At 64.2% G+C, this 24,247-nt stretch overlaps 3 protein-coding genes across 7 annotated transcripts in view; 2 read left to right on the forward strand and 1 right to left on the reverse strand.

The window, feature by feature from the left end:
- The window catches only part of FBXL20 (F-box and leucine rich repeat protein 20), a 33,942-nt gene extending 29,416 nt beyond the window's left edge, over positions 1-4,526 (forward strand). For all 3 annotated transcript variants that reach the window (XM_084496424.1, XM_084496423.1, XM_084496425.1), the window contains exons 13-15: positions 700-756; positions 1,572-1,784; positions 2,425-4,526. In XM_084496424.1, the coding sequence (XP_084352550.1) occupies positions 700-756; positions 1,572-1,784; positions 2,425-2,532 (378 nt within the window). In that variant the 3' untranslated portion in view covers positions 2,533-4,526. The remainder of the gene's footprint in view (positions 1-699; positions 757-1,571; positions 1,785-2,424) is intronic.
- Positions 4,527-5,466: 940 nt separating this feature from the next.
- RPL19 (ribosomal protein L19) lies at positions 5,467-8,059 on the reverse strand. The gene is made up of 6 exons (XM_084496426.1): positions 7,982-8,059; positions 7,266-7,372; positions 6,739-6,861; positions 6,423-6,543; positions 6,112-6,222; positions 5,467-5,665 (listed from the first exon to the last, which is right to left on the reverse strand). The coding sequence occupies exons 1-6, from the start codon at positions 7,984-7,986 to the stop codon at positions 5,542-5,544; spliced, it is 591 nt and encodes a 196-aa protein (XP_084352552.1). The 5' UTR covers positions 7,987-8,059; the 3' UTR covers positions 5,467-5,541.
- A 2,461-nt stretch (positions 8,060-10,520) lies between these two features.
- Positions 10,521-23,820, forward strand: CACNB1 (calcium voltage-gated channel auxiliary subunit beta 1). 3 transcript variants are annotated; one of them, XM_084496427.1, is made up of 14 exons: positions 10,521-10,653; positions 12,113-12,199; positions 13,914-14,033; positions 15,115-15,237; positions 15,846-15,982; positions 16,086-16,162; positions 16,520-16,671; positions 18,429-18,509; positions 18,631-18,689; positions 19,356-19,465; positions 20,178-20,329; positions 20,402-20,497; positions 21,918-22,103; positions 23,331-23,820. In XM_084496427.1, the coding sequence occupies exons 1-14, from the start codon at positions 10,567-10,569 to the stop codon at positions 23,694-23,696; spliced, it is 1,833 nt and encodes a 610-aa protein (XP_084352553.1). In that variant the 5' UTR covers positions 10,521-10,566; the 3' UTR covers positions 23,697-23,820. The 3 variants fall into 3 exon arrangements, with proteins under 3 accessions (XP_084352553.1, XP_084352554.1, XP_084352555.1); XM_084496428.1 differs by lacking the exon at positions 16,520-16,671 and adding an exon at positions 18,124-18,143 and having other exon boundaries at positions 23,331-23,815; XM_084496429.1 differs by lacking the exon at positions 23,331-23,820 and having other exon boundaries at positions 21,918-22,589.
- Positions 23,821-24,247: the final 427 nt, after the last annotated feature.

Below are 24,247 nucleotides of genomic sequence, written 5' to 3' on the forward strand. Positions count from 1 at the left end.
TTGAAGTTACTCAGGACCCCAGGACAAATTTCCAGCCTTAAGGACGGATTTGGAGCTGACTGAGGTCCCTGGGTTTTGCTTCCTGCGATGAGAACACAGCGACCCCAGCGCTCGGTGCTTCCTGGCGTTTACGGGGCAGAAATTCAGGAGGTCGTAGGAGGAAACGACAGTAGTCCAGACAGGAAACCATTCAAAGTTAACCCAAAAAGGAAGAAGAAAAATTGGGCTGTGTCCTTGGGCTGCACCGAATAAAGGCAGCGCAGCGAGTTCCCTCTGAAGGCCTTTAGATGAGAAACCCGTTGTGCCGAGGCGCTTTCTTCCCGAAGAAATAACGAACAGCTCAGTGCACGGAGCTGGTGGAAGGGCTTTGAACACCTCCTTGTACTTCAGAGACAAACATTTAGGAGTCGTCGTGTTTCTGCCCGCCTGCTTCACAAGAGCTGCTCCAGGAGGCTCAGAACAGCAGCAGCGCCAGTGCCCTGGCAGTCCTTGAAGGACACGAGTTGAGTTGTGTAAGGGAGCAGAGAAATGCGTACCTCTGGAGCCTGGTCACGCAGGAGATGGGTCCTGAGGAGCTCAGGACGATGCCTGCGTCGAACATGGTCACAGATTAGGCAGAAATTTGCAGTTGGTCTTTGGTAGAGGGGTAAAAAGTCCTTGTGCCAAGCGTCCGACCTGAAAAGCTTTTCTCTTTTCCAGATAACAGACAGTACGCTCATCCAGCTCTCCATACACTGTCCGCGGCTTCAGGTTCTGGTGAGTGTTATAAGTGAGACTTTGAGTATTTTCTTCCCACAGACAAAGGGATTTCGAGCCCTGCCTGCGGGGATTTATTTGTCTCTCTGACTTCACTGATGTGTTGCGAAGTCTTGGAAGAATTCAGCTAGAAACTTGACCCCGGAGAACCTATTGTCCCTCCCCTACTGCTAGCATGAATCGTGTGCCAGGCACCCACAGCTGCCTGAAAATGAGCTGGAGGACACTGAATTCTCCTGACAGCAGCCTCTGGTTTTCCTCAACACGCTTAGCAGAATCTGTCCACGAGGCAGGCTGTCGGTAACCGTGTGGGAGAGGAGCCTGCAGCCCCTGGAACACGGAGCTGGGCCCACAATAACCTGTGCCCCTGTGAAAAGCAGCAGGCTGGTACCCTCTCCTAGACCAAGCCCTCTTCCAAGCCCTCTTCCTCCTCCAGAAGCTGCAGCGTGCAGCCCAAAAAAGCACCAAGCATTGGTGATGCTGAGTTCCTGCTGCTGCTTACACCCAGCGCCAGGGTCCTGCCTGTGATGTGGGGGGCCATAGGTTTTACAGAGGGGGCTTCTTCAGCAGCAGAGGCATTTTTCTGTTCCCTTGCAGCGAGCATTTACTGTCCTGAGATCCTTTCCCCTCACCTTCCCCCCCTGGGTCCCCAGGGGTGCCTCCAGCACACAGAGAGCACCCGTGGGGCAAACCCGCGGGTGTTGCACCTACAAACCCTGGCCCAGGTTGTCCCTTGTCCCAAAACCCCCCAGGCAGGGCGTTTTGCTGGTGGCTGCTGGTGGCAGGGGCCGCTGACCGCCTCCGTTTGGGTGCAGAGCTTGTCCCACTGCGAGCTGATCACGGACGACGGGATCCGCCACCTGGGAAACGGCGCCTGCGCGCACGACCGCCTGGAGGTGATCGAGCTGGACAACTGCCCCCTGATCACCGACGCCTCCCTGGAGCACCTGAAAAGCTGCCACAGCCTGGAGAGGATAGAACTGTACGACTGCCAGCAGATCACGCGGGCGGGGATCAAGAGACTCAGGGTAAAAATTAATACTAGTAATAGTCGTTAATAAAAGCACGGCCAGGGCTGTGACTTGGTCGCTTTGTCTGGAGGGGCTGAGGCTGTAGGTTCCTCGTGGTCTGGTGCTTGGTCTGAAAATATTGAGGTCAATCACCTACCAAATTAATCGAATTAATCGTGCTCCTGTGCTCGGAAGCTTGTGTGGGGCTGGATGCTGGCTGGTCAGGGAGAAATGTAATTGCTGTGTCTTTTTTTGTTTTGTTTTTGATTTTTTTTTGGTAATTGCTACGGGGCCGTTTGGGTGGGCGAGGAGCCGGAGCAGCTCTGTCAGTAGCCGTGGGGCCGTCTGAGGCACCCTGAGCCCCGTGCCTCAGTTTCCCCACCCATGAAGGAGGGATAGGAGTCCGGGCTGGTTTGCAGAGTGCACGAGGTCGGAGCAGAGCTGTTCTGTTCCCCGAATTCAGTGTGGGATTAATGCGGAGGAAGGGGTGCCAGCAGTTCCCACTCCCCGCAGCTGTTTTCTGCTACCAGAATTTGCCAATCCGCCGTTTGTGGAAAAATCACAGCATTGATTGAACCGAAGGAGGTTTTTTTTTTTTTTTTTTTAATATAAAAATCCCGTTTTTACCCCGCGGGTTGTGCTGTGCTTGTCGTTGCAGACCCACCTCCCCAACATCAAAGTCCATGCCTACTTCGCGCCCGTGACCCCCCCCCCGTCGGTGGGGGGCAGCAGGCAGCGCTTCTGCAGATGCTGCATCATCCTATGACGGCGGCGGCGGCCGGCCTCGCGGACTGAGTATTTAATGACACCCCCAGAGTCACGGTGGACACCAGAACCCTCGAGGAAAGCGATCCCAGAGTCATTCGCAAGGGGCCAGTGAGCGGGGCCGCGGCGCCAGGCCCCCCCCGCCCCGTAGCCACCCATCCGCATCCATCCGCACCCCCCCCACCTGCTCCAGCGAACCGCTGAACTCTCCGCGCCCTCCCGGAGCTGGAGCCCTCGGCTTTTTTTTTTTCTGTAGGTGGCTTTGGGAGAACTCGGAACCATTCCTGCTGGGCATGCTCGGACAAAAGCGCTGCGGAGAGGAGGCTTTGGCGAAGCCCAACGGACTTTGTTTGCTGAGGAGGAGGAGGAGGAGGTTGGAGCGGTGACTGCAGCCCTCGGAAACGGGGAGAGGGAGAGGACGGATCGTGCTTGAACCCTGCATCCGCTGGCCAGGAGGGGGAAGGAAAACAAAACAAAACAAAAAAAAACAGGAAAAGAAAACCCCAACGAGTTCCGTGTCCGTTTTTCAGCGAGGGGATGAGCCAGCGCAGCTCCCTCGTGCTCCTCTGCTTCCCCTTCCCAGCCGGGCACGCTCACGTCGAAGGTTCGCCCCCTCCGTGCTCGGCAGCACCCGGCTCAGCGCCTCCCTAGGTTGTTGTGATGTAGCTCCAAGTCTGTAACGTCAGGCTCAGTTTTGTTCTTTTTTTTGTTTTGTTTTACCCTTCCCACACCCTGCTCTTTTTTTTTTTTTCTCCCCCTCCCACTCTGTAATTCAGCCCTTCTGAGATTCACCAAACGAAAGTCACGGAAACAATCCGAGCTTTTTCTTTTTTTTTTTTCCCCGCTGCTGGGAGCCTGAAGCGACCCTTTGGGAAGGTTTTTAAGGTTTTTCCACCCAAAACCAGCTGCGCTCCTCGGCCTGTTTTACCCGGAGGCTGGCTGCGTTTGTTTTGCATTTCAGGTTTTACCCCAGGGGGTGAGAAATCCCCCTCGATGTAGGGGGACGAGTTAGAGCCCGTTCCGGTGACCGTAAGTCCCCCGCTCTGCCTCTCCTTTCCCCCCTTTTCCCCCCCTACAAAAAGCAAAGTAGGGAATTCGGGGCTGCTGCTCCTTGCCCCGGCCGGGAGCCAAGGACCCCGTAACGCAGCGGGGCCGTGCCCGGGGTCGTGGGCACCCGGGGCCGGGCGTTTTTCTCCCTTCGGCATCTTCTGCAGGTAAGTGAAGGATGAAAGGAGTGAAAAGGAGTGAAAAGGAGGTGAAAAGGAGGTGAAAAGGAGGTTTTTCCATCTGCCAGCCCACGGGGTGCCCACAGCAGCCGCTTTTGGGGTGTTTCAGGCGGAATTGACCCCGGTGCTTCAAAGGGGGAGGTCAGCCGGGGGGGTACCGGTGCAGAGCTTGGGGAAAGCGTAGCCAGGAGCACGTCTTAAATCGGGGGCTCCCCCCTCCTGCTGGAGTCCCGCTGTGGGGAGCAGCTTTTGGGGTCCCCAGGGCTCCTTTAGGGCCGGGGGCTTGCTCTGAGGCTGCTCCGAAGGTCGCTGAGGGCCACCAGCCCCCCCCTACAACCCGGCCTTTCCCCCCCCCCCGGTGTGTGTTTAACGGAGCCTGCGGGGGGGGGGGCAGCTGCCAGCTCCCTCCCTGGCTGCTCGCAGTCGCTGCCATTTACCCAAATCCTCCAAATTTTACCCAAAGCACCTTCCGCACCCCCCCCTCCCCCCCACAGCGCTCCCTGCTCTGGTTTAATTTTTATTTTTTGGGTGGGGGGGTGCTGAGCCAGGAGGAGCCGAGAGCGGGCTGTGGCTGCCTTGTAGCAGTTTTTTTTTGGGGAAAAAAGGCCCGAATCCTGAACCCAAAGCCTCCTCCGTTCCCTTTGGTGGTGTTTTTCGGGCGGGGGGGGGGAAGGGGGGCGGCGCGCAGCGTCCTGCAGGCGGTTGTGTCTCCATGGACTCTCCCCGGTGTTTGTATTTATATAAAGTACCAATAAACACCATTTTCCAAGCCTCGCCTTACCAGGGGGAGCGCCTCTCTAGGGAGAAATGGGGGGTTGGGGAATTGGAATAAACAGGGCTGGGGGCTGCAGGGTGGGGGCTGTTGAGGAAGGTCCCGACCCCCTTAGGGCTGCTCTGGAGGGGTGAGGGAGGCCGGGGGGGGGCTCAGGGCCCTTTTTTGGGGGGGCATTAAGTACTGGGGGGGGGCATTTGGGCCCGGATTTGGTGTATTTTTTTTCTGGGGGGGGGGGGCATGAAAGGGAGGGGGCAGCAGCATCGAGCACCCCCTGGGAGTCAATGAGGGCAATGGGGCCTTATTGTGGGGGCTGACTGCAGATTTGGGGGGTCCCATGGGTGCTGCCCCCCCCCGTGTGTATCGCCTGGGGGGGGTCTAAGCCCTGCCCCCCCCCGTGTGGACAACAGCCAATGAGCAAGCTTGGATTTGCATATCACCTCCCCTCAGGCCCCCCCCCCCCCCAGGGGTTGGCCCAGCACCAGCATGAGCTCAGGGCTCTCGTGACCATGGGGGGGGGGGGGGAACAGAAAAGGGGGGGCTTGGGTGGTGCACCAGGGCTGTGCCCCCCCCCAAGTGTCCCCCCCAGCTTGCTGCCTCCCCCCTCCCACACCCCCAGGAGCTGCATTTGGGGCCATTAAATGGAGGCCGAGGGCTCCCTGCCCCCATCCTGAGCTGCTCTGCGCCCCCCCCCCACGGCTCTGGGGAGGCAGCGTCACGTTTTGGGGGGGCGGCAGCAGGCCCATCAGGGCCCCTTTTGGTATCCCCAAGCACTCCCAGCCTGTGCTGGGAGCCCCAGCTGGGTCAGGGAAATGGGGACACTGCACCCCCCTTCACCCCTAGCCCTTCCCAGTTCACCCCCAGTCTTTCCCAGTTCACCCCCAGCCCCCCCCCCAGCTCTGGACGCCCCCCAGGGAGCCAGCCGAGGCACAGCAGCTGTGGAAGCGGTGTTTTAGGTGTTTTATTCGACCCCGGGGGCTGCACAGCTCTACGTACACAGCCCAGGCGGCGCTCACTTCTTGGTCTCCTCCTCCTTGGAGAGGGTTTTGATGATCTCCTCCTTCTTGGCCTGCAGGCGCTCCTCGCGGCGCTTCCGAGCCTCCTTGGTCTTGGACCTGCGAGCCTCGGCCTGGTCGCTGCGAGGAAGGAAAATGCTGAAGGTGGAAAACCCCAAAGAGCCCCCAGGAGGCCGTCGGCGCTGGCCCTGTCCCCTCTTTAGTGCTGGTAGGAGCAGGGCAGCTCCCTGAGGAGGTCTGACCTTCCCCAAGCCCTCACGGCTGTCATCCTCACTAGAGGACGAGTTAAAGACAGCAGCTTTGTTCTTTAAATCCCATCTGCCTCAGGATTTATGGTAAAATATCACTTCGTGCTTGCCCTGTCATCATTCCCTGATCTAAGTGGGGTCGGCAGGGAGCAGACAGCTCTGCCAGGATCACCCTGCTCCCTTCTGATTCCTCCCCATGGCTCCCAACAGCTCCACCAATTCAGGAGGAGCCCCCTGAATTTACCAGCCTGCAGTTATTTCCACAAAAACCCCTCTCGCAGCTCGCAGGCGGGAGCTCAGCAGCTCAGCAGCACTTACGCCAAGAGCTTCTTGCGAGCTTTGTCCGCCTTCAGCTTGTGGATGTGCTCCATCAGGATGCGCTTGTTCTTGAACACGTTGCCCTTCACCTTCAGGTACAGGCTGTGGTACCTGCGGGAGCAAAAGGAAGCGTGAGAGGCTGCCCAGGGGTCCAACCACAGCAGCTTCCAGGTGCCTCACACCCTTCCCAGCAGGTTTTCTACAGAGGATTCGCTTCCATCAGCAAGCTCCACGCCCAGGAGCCACCTGTAAAGCTGCCCAGAGCAGGGAGGGCACAGGGAAGGCCGGGGATGTGCCCCCAAAAGGCTCACATGTGGCGGTCGATCTTCTTGGACTCCCTGTATCTGCGGAGCAGGCGCCTCAGGATCCGCATCCTCCTCATCCAGGTCACCTTCTCGGGCATCCGAGCGTTGGCCGTACCCTTCCTCTTACCTGGGAGGGGGGAGGAAACGAGGTGAGAACGCCACCAGGCTGCTGCCAGGTGGGCACAACGCTCCCACTGGCATTTAATCCCCCTCTGCTAACACAGAATGAACTCTGCAGCAAGATCTTTGCAGAATTTTGCTCAATACAAGCCTGTAGGTGTGCCAAGGACCACAAAAATCGACCGTTTCCCTCACCACTCACCGATGCCCATGTGCCTGCCCTTCCGGCGGGCCAAGGTGTTCTTCCTGCAGCGGGCACGGGAGTGAACGGTCACGGGCTTGCGGATGATGAGCCCATCCTTGATCAGCTTCCTGATCTGCTGACCTGGAGGGAGGAAGGGATAAACGCGTTCAGCATCTTAGGGACTAACAGAAACCACAATCAACTGGGATACGGACAAGCCAGCCAGGACTCCAGCACCACAAAGGGGCTGTGGAGGTGCTCTTTCCCCTCTCCCCATCCCATTTCTCCCTCGTTTGTCATCCCATAGAACAACATGGACTGAGCGTGCCACAAGGCCCTGCTGGGCACCACGTTCCTGTGAACGTGATGGGGGAGCTCTGCAAATCCTGCTGGTGGTGGGATTCCACCCTACAGCACACGGCAGCTGCCCAGATACCAGAATTGTACCCGGGCCACCACCCCTGCTAGTGAGCAGCTCACAAATCCCCACCTGGCCCACCCGACGCCCCCCTTTCCCTCGAGGGAAGTGCCCCAGGCCCCCTTACGTGAGTTAGCGTTAGCGATCTCGTTGGTCTCATTAGGATCCAGCCAGACCTTCTTCTTGCCACAGCGCAGGACGCTGGAGGCCAGCCTCTTCTGCAGCCGGAGCATACTGTGGGCAGGTGGGGGGATGCCTCAGCGGCCAGAGGAACCCCCTGAGCCCCCTCAACCCCATGAGCCCACCCCAAGGGACCCCTGAGCCCCCCCTCTGGCCCCCCTAAGCCCCCCCTCAGATCCCCCCAAGCCTCCCTCACCCCTCTTAGCCCCGATCACGTCCCCCCGAGCCCCTTCAGGCCCCCTCAGCCCCCTCCCAACCCCCCCTCAGGACCCCCGAACCCCCTCAACCCTCTGAGAGTCCCCCCCAATCCCCCACTCAAGACCCTGAGCGACCCCCCCGAGCCCTCTCAGGTCCACTCAGACCCCCCTCAACCCCTCGGATCCCCCCCAAACCCCTCTCAGGACCCCTCACCCCCATCCACACCCCCACACCCCCCCCCGCCGCCATTTCTCCCCCTCCCCATGCCCCGGCCGCCATCTTGCCCCCCCCCACCCCCGAGCCCCGAGCAGGCCGCAGCCGCCCCCGCGGGGCCCAGCCGCGCTCCGCTCCCCCCAAACCCTCCCCGCTCCCTTCCTAGGATCCCGGTGAAGTCCCACGGACGGTACCGGGCCCCCCCTCGAGCCCCATCCCGGCGAGGCCCCCCCGGTGCCGCGCGGCGCTCACCTCATGGCGGCGGCCGGGCTGAAAGAGAGGGGCGCGGCCTCGCGCCGCGCCCACAGCGACCGGATCGTACCACCCTGCCGCCCCCCCCTCCGCCTCCCCGCCGCTCCGTCAGGCTCCGAGACGGGATCTAGGAGCCTCCGAGGATTTTTCACGAGTGGGAGAAGCGGTGTGAGGCCGACAAAGCCCTCTCGCGGCGTGGAGATGGGGAGAAATCAACGCTTTCCCCCCCCTTTCCTCCCCGCGGGGTGGTACGGTCCGAAAAGAGCCTGCGCGGTGTGGGGAGAGGAGAAGGGAGGGGGGAGGGGGGAGAGCGCGGCGCATGCGCAGTGAGGAGGCGTGGGCAGCACGTGGGGGGCACCGGGCACCGGGCACCGGGCACCGGGCACCGGGCACCGGGCACCGGGCACCGGGCACCGGGCACCGGGCACCGGGCACCGGGCACCGGGCACCGGGCACCGGGCACCGGGCACCGGGCACCGGGCACCGGGCACCGGGCACCGGGCACCGGGCACCGGGCAGGGCTCGCCCCCGTTAATATCCCGGGGAGGTGTGGGGGGGGGGGCTCCCGGTACCGGTTGACCCCCCCCCGGTGTACCGGGAGCCGGAGCTCAGTGCCGGTGTCTCGGTGCTCACCGCGGGGGGGGCGCTGAATTGGCTGGGGGGGGGCTACGGTGGTCGGGGGGGGGGGTTCCGGTACTGGGGGGGGGTCTCCCGGTTGGGGGGGGGTCCCGGTACTGGGGGGGGGTCCCCGGGGATGGGGGGTCCCGGGGTTGGGGGGGTCTCCGGGACTGGAAGTCCTGGGGATGGGGGGGTCCCGGTAATGGGGGGGGGGTCTCCGGGACTTGGGGGGGGGGGTCCCGGTAATGGGGGGAGGTCCCGGAGCCCCCCCCCCGGCCCCTCTCCGAGCCCCCGTCCCGGGCGGCAGATGGCGCGAGGAGAGGAGCCGGGGTCGGCGGTTTTGGGGTTGCTTTTGGGGGAAAAACACGAGAAAAACGTCAATAAACACGGATGAACGCGGGCTGCCGCCACCGGGGTCCCGCAGCAAAACGCGGCGGGGCGGGGCCGAGACCCCAAAGCCCCCCCCCCCCCCCAGACCCCCACAGCCCCCCCACAGACTCCTCACAGCCCCCCCCCAAGGGCCCCCACAGCCCCCCCACAGGCCTCGCAGCCCCCCAGTGCCCCCCCAAGTCCCCTGGAGCCCCCACAGCCCCCCCACAACCCCCCCCAGTCCCCTATAGACCTCACAGGCCCCCCCAGAGGCCCCACAGGCCCCCAACAGCCCCCCCCAGCAACCCCCAGCCCCCCCACAGCCCTCACAGGCCCCCCCACAACCCCCCCCACAGCCCCCCTGGAGCCCCCCCAGCACCCCCACAGCCCTCACAGCTCCCCATGGCCCCCCACAGCCCCCATAACCCCCCCCCACAGCCCCGCAAAGCCCCCACAGCCCCCCCCCTAGCCTAGGCCCTGCCACCATCTCACCCCCCCCAGCTCCCACCCAGGGCTGGTGCCCCCCCCCCTTTATTATTTTATTTTATTTTATTTTATTTTATTTTATTTTATTTTATTTTATTTTATTTTATTTTATTTTATTTTATTTTATTTTATTTTATTTTATTTTATTTTATTTTATTGTGACACCCCCCCCCCCAAACGAGCAAATCTGCTGCAGGCTGTGCCCCCCCCTCCCCAAAACCACATATTTATTTATTTATTTATTTATTTTTACTTGGGGGGGAGGTGTTAAACCATATATACACATATTTATTTTTTTTGGGGGGGGTTGTAAGATATTTATTTATTTATTTATTATTGGGGGGGGGTAAACCATATATATATATATATTTTTTTTTTTTTTTTTTTTGCGGGGGGGTTAAGCCACATATATATTTATTTATTTATTTATTTATTTTTCCTGGGGGGGTTAAATAATATATATATATATTGATTTTTACTGGGGGGGGGTAAGCCACATATATTTATATTTTTTATTTTATTTTATTTTATTTTTTTCCTGGGGGGGTTAAACAATATATACGTATATTGATTTTTACTGGGGGGGGGGGGTAAGCCACATATATATATATATTTATTTTTATTTTATTATTTTTTTTTCCTGGGGGGGGTTAAATAATATATATATGTATATTTATTTTTACTGGGGGGGGGGTTAAGCCATATATATATATATATATATATATATATATATATATATATATTATTTATTTATTTTTGTTGGGGGGGGTCAAACCCTATCCACATATTTCCATTTTTTTCCTGGGGGGGGTTCCTCCTCCTCCTCCTCCTCCTCTCCCCCCCCCCCCGTGGGGAGGAGTGCCTTGCTGTGTGTGTATGTGGGGGGGGGGGGCACCGCATCCCCTCATCCCTCCACCACTGTGGGAGCGGCCGGGGCGGAGGCAAAGCCCTTGCCCGGCCCCCCCCCCTTTTCATTGCCCCCCCCCATAACAACACTCCTCCTTCCTCCTCCTTCCTCATCCTTCCTCCTCCTCCTCCTGTGTCCCCCCCCCCAAAAAAAAAAAACAAAAAAAACGTCGCCTCGGGGCCCTGTGCGGCGGAGGCCGAGCTCCATGGTGCGGGAGGGGGGCATGGCGCGCCCCCCCCGCAGCGCCGCGCAGGACATCCAAATGGACGTCTTGGACAACGCCGCCCTCCAGGTGACACCCCCGGGGGGGTGGGGGGGGGGGGCACGGCTCCTGGGGACCCCCCCACGGCTCACTCATCCCCAACCCCCCCCCCGCTACCCCTTCACGGCGGAGATTTCCCCCCCCCGGCACCCAAAATGGGGTGCCCCCCCACCGGCCGAGATACCCAACCCCCCCCCCCCCCCAGATAAAAAGCACCAAGCGGGGTCGACCCCCCCCCAGATTTTTGGGGGGGGATTGAGCCCCCCCAGATTTATTTTTTAGGGCTTTTCGACCCCCCCCCCCATTTATTTTTTTGTGGGTCGACCCCCCCCATTTACTTTTTGGAATCGACCCCCCCCATTTATTTTTTGAGGTCGAGCCCCCCCGATTTATTTTTTAGGGCTTGTCGACCCCCCCCCCCCGATTTATTTTTGGGGGTGGTCGAGCCCCCCCCTATTATTATTATTTTTTTGGGGGGGGGGGGGTCAGCACCCTTTGCTGTGTCACCGCCCCCCCCCCTTTTCGGGTGTGCCCCCCCCCCAGCAGCACCCCGGGTTTATAGGAGGGGGGGGCACCATGGGGCTGTGCCCCCCCCCCACATGGGGAAACTTTCAGCAAAACTGTGCGGGGGGGGGGGGGGGCGCCCCCTAATGTGTGTCCCCCCCCCCCCCCAAATAAAAAGCCTCATCCCATGGGTGGGGTGGGATGGGGGGGGCTTTTTTTTAGGGTGGGGGGTGGCTGGGGGGGCTGTGACAGCACGAGGGGGGGGCACAGGCCCGGGGGGGAGCAGGGTGTTTTTTTTTTTTTTTTGGGGGGGGGCAAGGACCTAAAAATACCGGGTCCTTGAGGGGGGGGGGACCACCCAGCCCGGCCGGCAGCAGCTGGGCCCAGCTGTCCCCCCATGATGCCGGGGGGGGGGCACGGCCCCATTCGCTGCCCCCCCCCCAGCAAGCTCTGTGCCCCCCCCCCCAGCCCACCACCCCCATCCCCTGGGGGGGGCGGCTCAATGGGGCTGGGGGGGGGGCTCTCCCAGTTGGCCCCCAGTGGGAAGCACTGGAGGGAACTGGGAGGAATGGGGGGGGGGGTTGTGGTTTGCTGGGGGGGGGCTGTGCATGCCGGGGGGGGGGGGGGCAGTGAGCTGGGACGGTGAGGGAGGGGCACATGGGACACCCCCTGGCCGCCCCCCCCCCCCCAAGACCCCTCCATTGGGGCTGTCTGTGGGGCTGGGGGGGAACTCCATGCAGCGGGGGGGGGCTGCCCTATGCTGCTGGGGGGGGCTTTTTTTTTTTGGGGGGGGGACTCCATAAGTCCAGGCATGGATGCTGAGGATGGGGGGGGGGCATTTTGGGGGGGGATGGGGGCATTTTTTTGGGGATGGGGATATTTTTTAGGGGATGGGGGGATTTGGGGGGGATTTTTGGGGAGGGGGGGATTTTTTTTTTTGCGGGGGGGCCTCTCTGCAGCCCTTGCCTTATCCCCCCCCCCCCAGAGCAAATACAGCAAGCGCAAGAGCCGCTTCAAGCGCTCGGACGGCAGCACCTCGTCCGACACCACCTCCAACAGCTTCGTCCGCCAGGTGGGGGGGCCGGGGGGGGCTTTATTATTTATTTTATTTTTTTGGGGGGGGCACAGACCCCCCCGGTTGGCCCCAGCCATCTCCCATCCCCCTGCACCCATCCTGCAGGGCTCCTGGGGACGGTCCCTTGGAGGGGGGGGGGGGGATTGAGGTGCCCCCCCCCCCCCAAGGGGTGCAAGGTGGGGGTCCTGAGAACCGGGGGGGGGGGGGGCACGGACCCCCCCCAAATAAAAGCAGAGCTTTGGGGTGCCCCCAAGCCCATCCCCACCCTCCCCTACCCAGCACGGGGGGGGGCATTTCATCACCCTTTGGGGGGTCCTGGGACCCCCCCCAACACCCCTCCCTTTGGGGGGGGGCACAGCCCCCCCCTCCCCAACCCACATCCACTGCCAGGGCTTGGCATTGACCCCCCCGTGCCCCCCCCCCGCCCTCCCTGGGCTATATTTACCCCGCAGGCTGACTGCAACCCGACCCAGGGCGCCCAGCGCGCCGCCCCCCCGCCCCCCCCCGTGTGTCCCCCCCACCTTGTGTCCTCCCCCCCCCGTGTCCCACTCGCCCCCCGGCCCTGCCACCATGGAGATGGCCGGCAAGGACCCCCCCGCAGCCCTGGTGAGTGCCCCCCCCAGGCTACCAAGCCCCCCCCCCATCCCTTCCTGCCCCCCCCCCAGTCCTGGGGGGGCTGTCCCAGGAAACGGTGGGGCCGTGGGGGGGGGGACATCGAGCCTGCAACCCCCCTAGCAGCCCCCCCAATTGCCCCCCCCCCCCTCCTGACACCTCCCCAGACCCCACTCCACTGCCCCCCCCCCGGGACCCCCAGGCTGGGACGTGTCCCTATGGCTGGGGGGGGGGTCAAAGGGGTGGGGGGGGGCAGCTGATTTCTGCCCCCATGGCTCTTATTTTTTTTGGGGGGGGGGTCTTTAGGGGGGGGGTTGCTTGCTGCCCCATGGGGGGGGGTCTGCACCCCCATGGGAACGTGGGGGGGGGAGGGCAAATGGGGCTGCCCTGCCCTGCAGGAGGGCTGGGGGGGGTCCTGCATTGTGGGGGGGGGTCACGGAGGGTCTGGGGGGGGGCAGCCCCCCCCCCAAAAAAATGTTGCTGACCCCGCAGAGGGCACCACGGCCTTGGGGGGGCACTGGGGAGACCCCCCCATAGCGAGGGGAGGGGGCCGGGGGGGGGGTGGGGGGGGCACAGGTTGAACCCCAGCCCTGTCCTGGGGTGACCCCTGCCCCCCCCCCCCGGCCCCCCCCCACCCCCTATGTCCCCCCCATCATCACCGTAGGGCCAGGACAGGGTGGGCACCGTGGGGCTTTCCCCATGTGGGGGGGGGGGTGGCAGCGGGCTGGGGGGGGGCAGTGGGGTCCGAGGGGGTCTGGGGGGGTCCGGGGGGGGGGTCCGGGGGGGTCCTGGTTCCCCTCCCAATTTAAGCTTGGCCCCGGTGTCACGTTCCGTGCCGGAGCGGTGGCGACAGCTGCGGCCTGCCATAACCCCGGCACGGCCCCCCCCCCGGCAACCCGGGGTGGGGGGGGGTCCTTTGATGGGGTGGGGGGGGGCTCAGGCTCTTCTTTTTCACCCCCTGACCCCCAAAACCTCCTCCCCTGCTGCGGGGGGGAGGCAGGTTATGGGGACTGAGTGTAACGGGGGGGGGATTGGGGCTGTTTGAGGGGTTTGGGCAGGGGGGGGGCTGACCCCTTTTTGTCCCCCCCCCCCCCCAAAGGGCTCGGCGGAGTCGTACACCAGCCGCCCCTCGGACTCGGACGTGTCGCTGGAGGAGGACCGCGAGGCGCTGCGCAAGGAGGCTGAGAGGCAGGCGCTGGCACAGCTGGAGAAAGCCAAGGTTGAGGGGGGGGGGGAAATTAAGGGGAGGGGGGGGCTGGGAACCCCCCAGTATGGGATGGGGCCCCTGAGACCTCCCTCAGTATGGGACAGGACCCCTGGGACCTCTCCCCCCAGTGCAGGATGGGGAGGGCTGGGACCCCCCCAGTGCAGGACAGGACTCCTGGGATCCCCCCCCAGTATGGAATGGGATCCCTGCGACCCCCCCCCCCCAGTACAGGATGGGACCCCTGGGACCTCCCCCAGTATGGGACGGGACCCCTTGGACACCCCAAATATGGGACGGGACCCCTGGGACTCCCCCCCAGTATAGGATGGGGAGGGCTGGGACCCCCCCAGTGTGGGATGGGACCCCTGGGACCCTCCCCAGTATGGGACAAGACTCCTGGGACCCTCCCAGTGCAGGACGGGGAGGGCTGGGACCCCCCTGGGACCCCCCCAGTGCAAGACAGAACCCCCCAGTACAGGACATGACCCCTGGGACCCCCCCCAGTATGGGACAGGACCCCTGGGATCCCCCCCCAGTGCAGGACAGGACCCCCCCAGTACAGGATGGGACCCCTGGGACCCCCCCAGTATGGGACAGGACCCCTGGGACTCCCCCCCAGTGTGGGATGGGGAGGGCTGGGACCCCCCCTGTACAGGACAGGACCCCTGAGACCCCCCCCCAGTACGGGATGGGACCCTTGGGACCCCCCCCAGTACAGGATGGGACCCCCCAAGTTCAGGATGGGGAGAGCTGGGACCCCCCCAGTGCAAGACAGACCCCCCCCCCCGTACAGGATGTGACCCCTGGGACCCCCCCCAGTGCAGAACAGGACCCCTGGGACCCCCCCAGGACAGGACAGGACCCCTGGGACCCCCCCAGTGCAGAACAGGACCCCTGCCCCCCCCCCCCATCACAGGCCCTCGTGCTCCTTACCCCCAGGCCTGGGCCAATTAGCTAACGAGCACCCCGGCTCCTACCCCGGCTCCCCCAGTCCATGCCGGGCGTGTGTCTGTGTGTTGGGGGGGGGGCTCCATGTACCGGGGGGGGGGGGGACACACAACATCCTGGTGCTGAGCCCGGTGCCGTGGGGCAGACGAAGCCGGTGGCGTTCGCCGTGAGGACCAACGTGGGCTACAACCCCTCGGGGGGCGACGACGTCCCGGTGCAGGGCATGGCCATCTGCTTCGAGCCCCGGGACTTCCTGCACATCAAGGAGGTGGGCGTCAAAGTGGGGGGGGGCACGTCGGGGTTCTGGGGGTGGGGGCCGGTAATGGGGTTTTGGGGTTGAGCCCCCAAAGGGGAGCGTTCGGCCCCAAAATGGAGGGGTTTGGGATACGGTAAGGAGGCAGCGAGCCCCCCAAAAGGAGATTTGGGGTTTGTGAGGGGAGGTTTTGAGCTCCAAAAATGAGGTTTTTCATGTGTTTTTTTTTTGGAGGGGGGGTCCCAAAATGTAGGGTTTGAGCCCTGATGAGGTGTTTGGACTCCCCAAGTGGGTGGGGGGGGTTGACACACAAAAAGAAGGGTTTGAGACCCCAAAAGGGGGCTGGAGACTTGAGGGGGTATTTAGCCCCCTGAAGGGGGTTATTTAGCTCCCCCCCAAAAAAAACAAACAAATAAAAGGGGGGGGGGAGTCCCAAAAAGTAAGGTTTGAGCCTCAAAAGGGAATTTGGAGCTCTGCTTTTGGGGGACTGAGCCCTAAAAGTGGAGAGGGGGCGGCAATGGGGCTGGCTGTGGGGCAGGCAATGGGGCGGCGGTGGGGCCGGCTGTTGGGGTGTGTTTGTGGGGGGTGTTTCAGGGATTTTTTGTGCCCCCCCCGTGGTGCAGAAGTACAACAACGACTGGTGGATCGGGCGGCTGGTGAAGGAGGGCTGCGAGGTCGGCTTCATCCCCAGCCCCGTCAAGCTGGACACCATGCGGCTGCTGCAGGAGCAGAAGATGAGGCAGAACCGCCTCAGCTCCAGGTGCCCCCCCCAGCACCCCCAAAATCCCTCTGTCCCCCCCCCCCCCCCCCCCCAAAACACCACCCTGACCCCTCTCTTTCTCTCTCCTCTTTTTCCACCCCAGTAAATCGGGGGACAACTCCAGCTCCAGTTTGGGGGACGTGGTGACGGGGACCCGCCGGCCCACCCCTCCGGCCAGCGGTAAGGGTGTCCGGGGTGCCCTCGACCCCCCCCCCACCGTGGGCTGAGCGGGGCCGGCCCGGTGTTGGGGTATGGGGTCCATCCGTGTGTCCCCCCCCCCCCCCCAAATTCACCCATCCCATCGATGGCGGCCGCTGCGTCCCCTCCGTGATACGGGGGGGGTCCGTGGGGCGGAGGTGTCGCCCCCCCATGCTGACGGCTGAGCGTGCAGGGGGTATCCCCGAGCCCCCAGCAGCCCCCCAGCCCCTCGCAGCCCCCCTATTTCGCTGCCATTATCGCTCTTCTTCTCTCCCCCCTACCTCCCGTCCCCGTGTCCCCCCCCCGTGTACCCCCCCCTCGGCTCCGGTGCGTCCCCAGGTGCCCTGGACATGCCTAGCTTTGCCTTTGACCCCGATGAGTTAGAGGAGGAGGAGGAGGAGGCGGCGGACCCCCAGCGCTCCCCTAAGAGTAGCGTGAGCAGTGTCACCACCCCCCCCGCCCACACCAAGCGCATCCCCTTCTTTAGGAAGGTAACGGCCCCCACGCACGCCCCCCCCCCCCCAAGCTCGCCTGCTGCACCCTGCCTGCCCTAACACTGCCCCCAGGGTGGGGGGGGGGGAGCTGTGGACCCCCCCCCCGGGGGCTGCTTGGGGCACGCCGTGCCCCTGCTCTCCCCCCCCCCCCCCAAGTGCCACGGGGGCGCGGGGCCGCTGCGCAGCATGGGCATGAGTGTCCGCACCGGGGGGAGAGGGGCTGGGGGGGCCACGGGGGCGGCCACGGGGTGTGGGGGGCTCGGATGTGGCTGTGCCCCCCCCCCCTTCCGTGGTCATGGGGTGGTTCAGTCCATGGCTGTGCCCCCCCTATGATCAATAGGGTGGATCATTCCGTGGCTGCCCCCCCCCCCATGAGCATAGGATGGAGCAGTCCGTGGCTGCATCCCCCCTGTGATCAAGGGATGGTTCAGTCCGTGGCTGTGCCCCCCTGTGGTCATGGAATGGTTCAGTCCGTGGCTGCCTCCCCCTTCGATCAATAGAGTGGTTCAGTCTGTGGCTGTGTCCCCCTACGATCATGGAATGGTTCAGCCCGTGGCTGTCCCCCCCCATGATCAAGGGATGGTTCAGCCCGTGGCAGCCTTCCCCTATGATTGATAGGATGGAGCAGTCCGTGGCTGCCTCCCCCTATGATTGATAGGATGGAGCAGTCCGTGGCTGCCTCCCCCTTCAATCAATAGGATAGTTCAGTCCATGGCTGTGTCCCCCCTACGATCATGGAATGGTTCAGTCCGTGGCTGCATCCCCGTATGATCCCTGGGATGGTTCAGTCCGTGGCTGCCCCCCCCCCCATGATCAATAGAATGGATCAGCCCGTGGCTGTGCCCCCCCTATGGTCATGGCATGGTTCAGTCCATGCCCCCCCCACGATCAATAGGATGGACCATTCCATGCCTCCCCCCCATGACCATAGGATGGTTCAATCCGTGGCTGCCCCACCCCCCACGATTCAGACATGGACCATTCCGTGCCCCCCCCCCCCCGGTGTGCGCATGGTGTGTGCCGTGCCCCTCTCGTCTCCCCCCGCGAATGCGAGTGGAACGTTCCGCCCCCCCAAGGAACAGTTGGCTCGGACTCAACCACAGCCCGGGATGGGGGGGGCGGGGGCTGCCATAGCCCCACAGACCTGGTGGGGGGGGGCTGCAGGGTCTGGGTACCCCCCCCCCAAAAAAAAAGCCCCTCAATTTTAATAATTTTAATACTTTTAATACTTTTAATAATTTTAATTAACGTGAGGGAGCTGCTCACTGCAACGCCCTGAGAAGGGATGGGGGGGGGGGAGGAAGATGATGACCCCCCCCCAAAAAAAAAAAAAAAAAAAAAAAAAGCCCCCCAGGGACCCCCCCTCACCCCCCCCCCCCAATAACACGCATGCCTTGTTTGTCTCCTCTGCGCCCCCCCCGGCCCCCCCCGCGGCGCCTCGGGACGTAGCGAAGCAGAAGCAGAAATCGGTGAGTAGCGGCAGGACCCCCCCCCTTCATTAACCCCCCCACACCCCAATTAACCCCCCCACACCCCAATTAACCCCCCCATACCCCAATTAACCCCCCCCACCCCAATTAACCCCCCCATATCATGGGGTGAAGCACCCATCCCAACCATGCACGTGTGTGTGTGTGTGTGTGTGTGACCCCCCCCGGGGTGTGTGACCCCCCCACCCCAAAAAAACCCTCCTGCTGACCCCCCCTGACCCCCCCCCAGCCCTGTAACCCCCCATTTGTGCCCCCCCCGTGCAGGCCGAGCACGTGCCGCCCTACGACGTGGTGCCCTCCATGCGGCCCATCATCCTGGTGGGGCCCTCGCTCAAGGGCTACGAGGTGAGGGGGGGGACACACACGGTGGGGGGGGGACACATGGGGACACGGGGACACTGGGGGGGGGGTAAGGTGTCGGGGGGGGGCTGCCCGGGTGCCAGGCGCTGCCCCCTTCCCTCGCCAGGTGACGGACATGATGCAGAAAGCCCTCTTCGACTTCCTGAAGCATCGCTTTGACGGCAGGTGAGGGGGGGCCCGGGGGGGTCCTCAGCCCCATAGGGGGGTCGTCAGCCCCATAGGGGGGTCCTCAGCCCTGTGGGGGTTCATCAACCCCATTGGGACCCCCTCAGGCCCCTGGGGATCCCCCAGCTCCATGGGGATCCCCTTAGCCCCGTGGGGGGTCTCTCATCCCCGTTTAGGACTCCCAGCCCCATGGGGACAATCCCAGCCCCATAGGGACCTTCTCATCCCCATAGGGATCCCTCATCCCCATGGGGACCGCCTCAGCCCCAAGGGGACACCTTCAGCCCCATGGGGGGTCCCTCATCCCCTTTTAGGACCCCCAGCCCCATGGGGACCCCCCCAGCCCCATGGAGACCCCCTCAGCCCCGTTTAGGACCCCCAGCCGCATAGGAACCCCCTCAGCCCCATGGGGACCCCTCAGCCCCATGGGGGGTCCCTCATCCCCTTTTAGGATCCCCAGCCCCATAGGGAGATCCCCTCAGCCCCATGGAGGTCCCTCAGCCCCATTTTAGGACCCCCAGCCCCATGGAGACCCCCCCCAGTCCCATACCTCCCTGCCTGGCAGCAGGGTCTCACCTGCTGGACTGCGGGGAGGATGGAGAGGGGGTCCGGGGGGGGGTCTCCTGATGTCCCCCCCCCCTCACCCCCTGCCCCCCACCCCCGTAGGATCTCCATCACACGGGTGACGGCCGACATCTCGCTGGCCAAGCGCTCGGTGCTCAACAACCCCAGCAAGCACACCATCATTGAGCGCTCCAGCACGCGCTCCAGCCTGGGTAAAGACCCCAAAATCCCCCCCCAAAACACCCCCCTTCCACCCCCAAACCCTAAACCCTAACCACCCCCCACCCGGGGCACGCCGCCAGCCCCCCCTCACCCCCCAGCACGTCGCCTCCCCGCTCCATGCTGATGGATGCATGGGGAGGGGGCTCCCGGGACCCCCTTTTATTTTTTTTTTTGCCCCCCCCCCTCCCCTTTTATCCTCTCTCTGCTGTGTTTTTTTTTTCCTTTCCTTTTTCCTTTCCTTTTTCTCCTTCTTTTTCCTTTTCTCCTTCTTTTTCCTTTTCTTTTTCCTTTTCTTTTTCTCCTTCTCCTTCTCCTTCTCCTTCTTTTTTTCTTTTTCTTTTTCTCCTTCTTTTTCTCCTTCTTTTTCTTTTCCCCTTTTCTTGGGTTTTTTTCCTCCCCTCCATGCCCTGCTCCTGCTACAGATCCCTTGTGTCCGCAGCGTGGACCCAGCAGGACCCCCCCACACCCCCCACACCCCCTTGGACCCCCCCCCATATCCTCCCTCCCCATTTTTTGGCCTCCCTATAGGATCCCAGAACACCCCCCTTTTTTTGAGGACCCCCCAACACCCCCCCAGTTCATCCGCCCCCACCCCCCTCCTACACCCCAGGGGCTCAACCCATGATCACCCAACCCCCGTCCCACCCCCACCCCGACCCCAACCCCCCCTGAGGTGCCCCCCCCTTTGTGCCCCCCCCCCAGCCGAGGTGCAGAGCGAGACGGAGCGCATCTTCGAGCTGGCTCGCACGCTGCAGCTGGTGGCCCTGGACGCCGACACCATCAACCACCCGGCCCAGCTGGCCAAGACCTCGCTGGCGCCCATCGTCGTCTACATCAAGATCGCCTCCCCCAAGGTGGGTTTGGGGGAAATTCGGGGGGTTTAAGGTTCATGGGGGGGTCCCCGTGACCCTTTGTGCCCCCCCCAGGTGCTGCAGCGGCTGGTGAAGTCCCGGGGTAAATCGCAGGCCAAGCACCTCAACGTGCAGATGGTGGCCTCCGACAAGCTGGCGCAGTGCCCGCCCGTAAGCCACGCCCCCCTGACCACGCCCACCCTGGCCACGCCCCCCTGGCCACACCCTCTGGCCCCGCCCTGCCGTTGGTTCCTGCCACCGCCCCCCCGGCAATGGGGTGAGCCGGTCCCCAGCTGAGGTCCCGCCCCCAACATGCCATAGGCTCCGCCCTCTGCCTCGTTCTGGCCCGAAGCCACGCCCCCCTTGTGTGATAGGCTCTGCCCACCATCGATCTCGGCCCATAAGCTCCGCCCCCAGCCTCTCTCGGCTCCACCCACTGCCTTATTCAGGCCAGAAGCCCCGCCCCTATGTGCCACAGGCTCCGCCCCCTGCCTTATTAGGGTCATAAGCTCCACCCCCAGGTTTACCAGGCCCCACCCACTGCCCTATTGGGGTCTGAAGCTCCACCCCCAGACACCACAGGCTCCACCCCCAAGGCCAGAGACTCCTCCCACCCCACAAGCCCTGCTCCCTCCAAAAGACCCCACCCCTTTCACAAAGCCCCTCCCTCAAACCCCACCCACCTCCCACAAGCCCCACCCCTCCCCCAAGCCACTCCCCCAAGCCACGCCCACTTCAACAACCCACGCCCCTCCCCACAAGCCCCACCCCCTCCTCACAAGCCCCACCCACCTCCCCCAAGCCCCTCCCACGTGCCCCACCCACCTCTCCCAAGCCCCACCCTTCCCTACAAGCCCCTCCAACAAGCCACACCCCCTCCCACAAGCCACACCCCCTCCCACAAACTCCACCCACCTCTGGCAAGCCCCGCCTACCTCCCCAAGCCACGCCCCCTCCCACAAGCCCTGCCCACCTCCTCAAGCCCCAGCCCCTACTCCCTGCCCCCTCCCCAAACCCCACCCCCTTCCCATGCGCCCCGCCCCCTTCCACAAGCCCCACCCACCTCCCACAAGCCCCTCCCTAATCCCCGCCCCTCCCTCAATCCCCACCCCTCCCCCTAATCCCCGCCCCCTTCCCATGCGCCCTGCCCCTCCCACAAGCCCTGCCCCTCCCACAAGCCCCGCCCCCTCCCACAAGCCCCACCCACCTCCTGCAAGCCCCGCCCATCTCCCCAAGCCCCACCCCCTTCCCATGTGCCCCGCCCCTCCCACAAAGCCCCACCCACCTCCCCAAGCCCCGCCCCTCTCCCACATGCCCCACCCTCTTCCCATGCACCCCACCCCCTCCCTCGAGCCCCGCCCCCTCCCCATAAGCCCCGCCCACCTCCCTCAACCCCCACCCTCTCTCACAATCCCTGCTCCCTCCCCAAACCCCACTCCCTTCCCATGCGCCCCGCCCACCTCCCCCAAAGCCCCGCCCACCTCCCCCAAAGCCCCGCCCACCTCCCCCAAAGCCCCGCCCCTCTCCCCCAAGCCCCACCCCTCTCCCACAAGCCCCACCCACCTCTCTCCATCCCCTTCCCCCCCCCCAGGAGATGTTCGACATCGTGCTGGACGAGAACCAGCTGGAGGAGGCGTGCGAGCACCTGGCCGAGTACCTGGAGGCCTACTGGAAGGCCACGCACCCCCCCAGCTCCACCCCCCCCAACCCCCTGCTCAGCCGCACCATGGCCACGGCCGCCCTGGCCGCCAGCCCCGCGCCCGTCTCCAACCTGCAGGTACAGGTGCTCACCTCCCTGCGCAGGAACCTGGCCTTTTTGGGGGGGGGCGGCGGCGGCGATGACACCCCCTCGCCCACCCCCACCCCCACCCACGCCGCTGCCGCCGCTGCGCCGCCCCTGGAGGAGCACGCGATGTGAGGGGGCGGCGGGGAGCCCCCCCCCCCCACACACACACACAGCATCACCGCCCCCCCCCTCAAAGACACAGCCTGCAATGGGGACACCCCCTCCCCGTCGATGTCGTGGTCATCCCGGGGATGGGGGGCACTCCTGGGGGCAGGGCTGCCACGGGGACCCCCCCCCGCACACACTCAGGACCCCCCCATTAATGTCATGGCAACCCTGGGGAGCAGGGGACCCCCCCCAGCACAAAATGGGGACCCCCCCATCAATGTCATGGTCACCCCAGGCACTGGGGACTCCCCTGGGGTTAGGGCTGCCATGGGGCCCCCCCCAGCCTGCACTCAGGACCCCCCCCCATAATTGTCATGGCCACTCTGGGGCATTGGGGACACCCCTGGGGGCAGGGCTGCCATGGGCCCCCCCCAGCACACACTCAGGACCCCCCCCCCATTAATGTCAGGGCCACCCTGGGGACTGGGGGCACCCCCGGGGTCATTCTGCCCCCCCCCCCCACGTCAAGGTCACCCTCAGGACCTGTCCCCTGCCACCCCCCCCCCGGGACCAGATCTCTGTGGGGATCTGTGCCCCCCCCCCCCAGAGATCTGCCCCCTCTAAGACCCCCAGGGGGCTGCAGCCCCCCCCCCACACCCCTCCAGGTGGCAGGGGTGGGCTTCGGGGGTGCAGACCCCCCCCCCAGGACACCCCTCACCCCCCCCCCCAGACCATACTCAATCCGGGTGGGGGGGGTCCCCAACACCCCCCTAGTGTGGGGGGGCCAAGGGGGGGCCGTCTGTCCCGTGTCGTCTGTCACCCCCTCCCCCACCAAGCAGGACCCCCCCCCACTGCCCCCCCCCGCTCTGCTATTTACCCCCCCGTGTCCCCCCCCCACCCCCAACCCCCCCATACCCTATCCCAGTGCCCCCCCCCCCAATATAAGCAACCCAGGCTGGGCAGAAGCTGCATGCGCCCCCCCCCCTGCACCCCCCCAACCCCACGGCGCGCGGATAACCTGCCCCCCCCCTTACTAACTGTGCCCCCCCCCCCGTGCCCCCCCCCCCAACCCCCCCCCCGCACGGTGTGCTCGCTTCTCCTCCCACCCAGGGCCCGTTCCTGGTGCACGGGGAGCCGCAGGGCCGGGGGGAGCGCGGTAGCCCCCCCGGGGGGGGCTCCGTCCCAACGCCCCCCCCCCCAGAAGCTGCCCCCCCCGGGCACCCCCCCGGCGATTCCTGCATGGAGGTGGAGACCGACCCCGGCGAGGAAGAAGAGGAGGAAGAGGAGGAAGAGGAGGAGGAGGAGGAGGAAGAGGAGGATGAAGATTTACGCGGGGGGGGGCCCCAAATCCCCCCCCACCCCACGCCCGGCCACCGGCCCCCCCGGGTGTTACGGGGCCGAGCCAAAGGCCGGGAACCCCTGGGGCTGGAGCAGGGCGAGGGGGGGGGCTGGGGGCACCACGTTTACACCCGTTAGGGCGAGGGGGGGGGCCAAGATGGGGATAGGGCCCCCCCCCCCCACCCCAAAAGTGCCACTTTTGGGGTGAGGAGAGCCCCCCCCCCCCACCCCCCCAGGTTGCCTTTGGGGGCTGCGTGCCCTGAGCCCCCCCCACCCTGGGGGCTCCCCCCCCCAAAAAAAAATCCTGGGGGGGGCTCCCCCCTTTCCTGGGGGGGCTCCCCTTTTCCTGGGGGGGGCTCCCCTTTTCCTGGGCCCCCCCCAGCCACATTTGGGTATGGGGGGGGGGGAAGACCCCGCTGCAGCCCCCCCCCCCCCAGCATCTCACGGTGCCTACAGGGAGAGCAAGTGACCAAAGGGGACCCCAGGGGGGGTGTAGGGGGGGGCCGTGCCCCCCCCCCCAAAAAAAAAAAAAAAAATAAATCCCCCCCCCGCCAGCCTTTACCCTGCTGGTGCCCCCCCCCCTCGGGTGCCCCCCCCGCTCCATGGTGCTCTTTGCCCCCCCCCCCCAGCTGTGTGTGGGGGGGGGGCTGCCTGCTGCCCCCCCCCCCAGCCGGAGGGGTGCATGCGTG

Source organism: Aythya ferina (genome assembly GCF_964211825.1).
Source record: "Aythya ferina genome assembly, chromosome: 23".
NCBI classification, from domain to species: domain Eukaryota; kingdom Metazoa; phylum Chordata; class Aves; order Anseriformes; family Anatidae; genus Aythya; species Aythya ferina.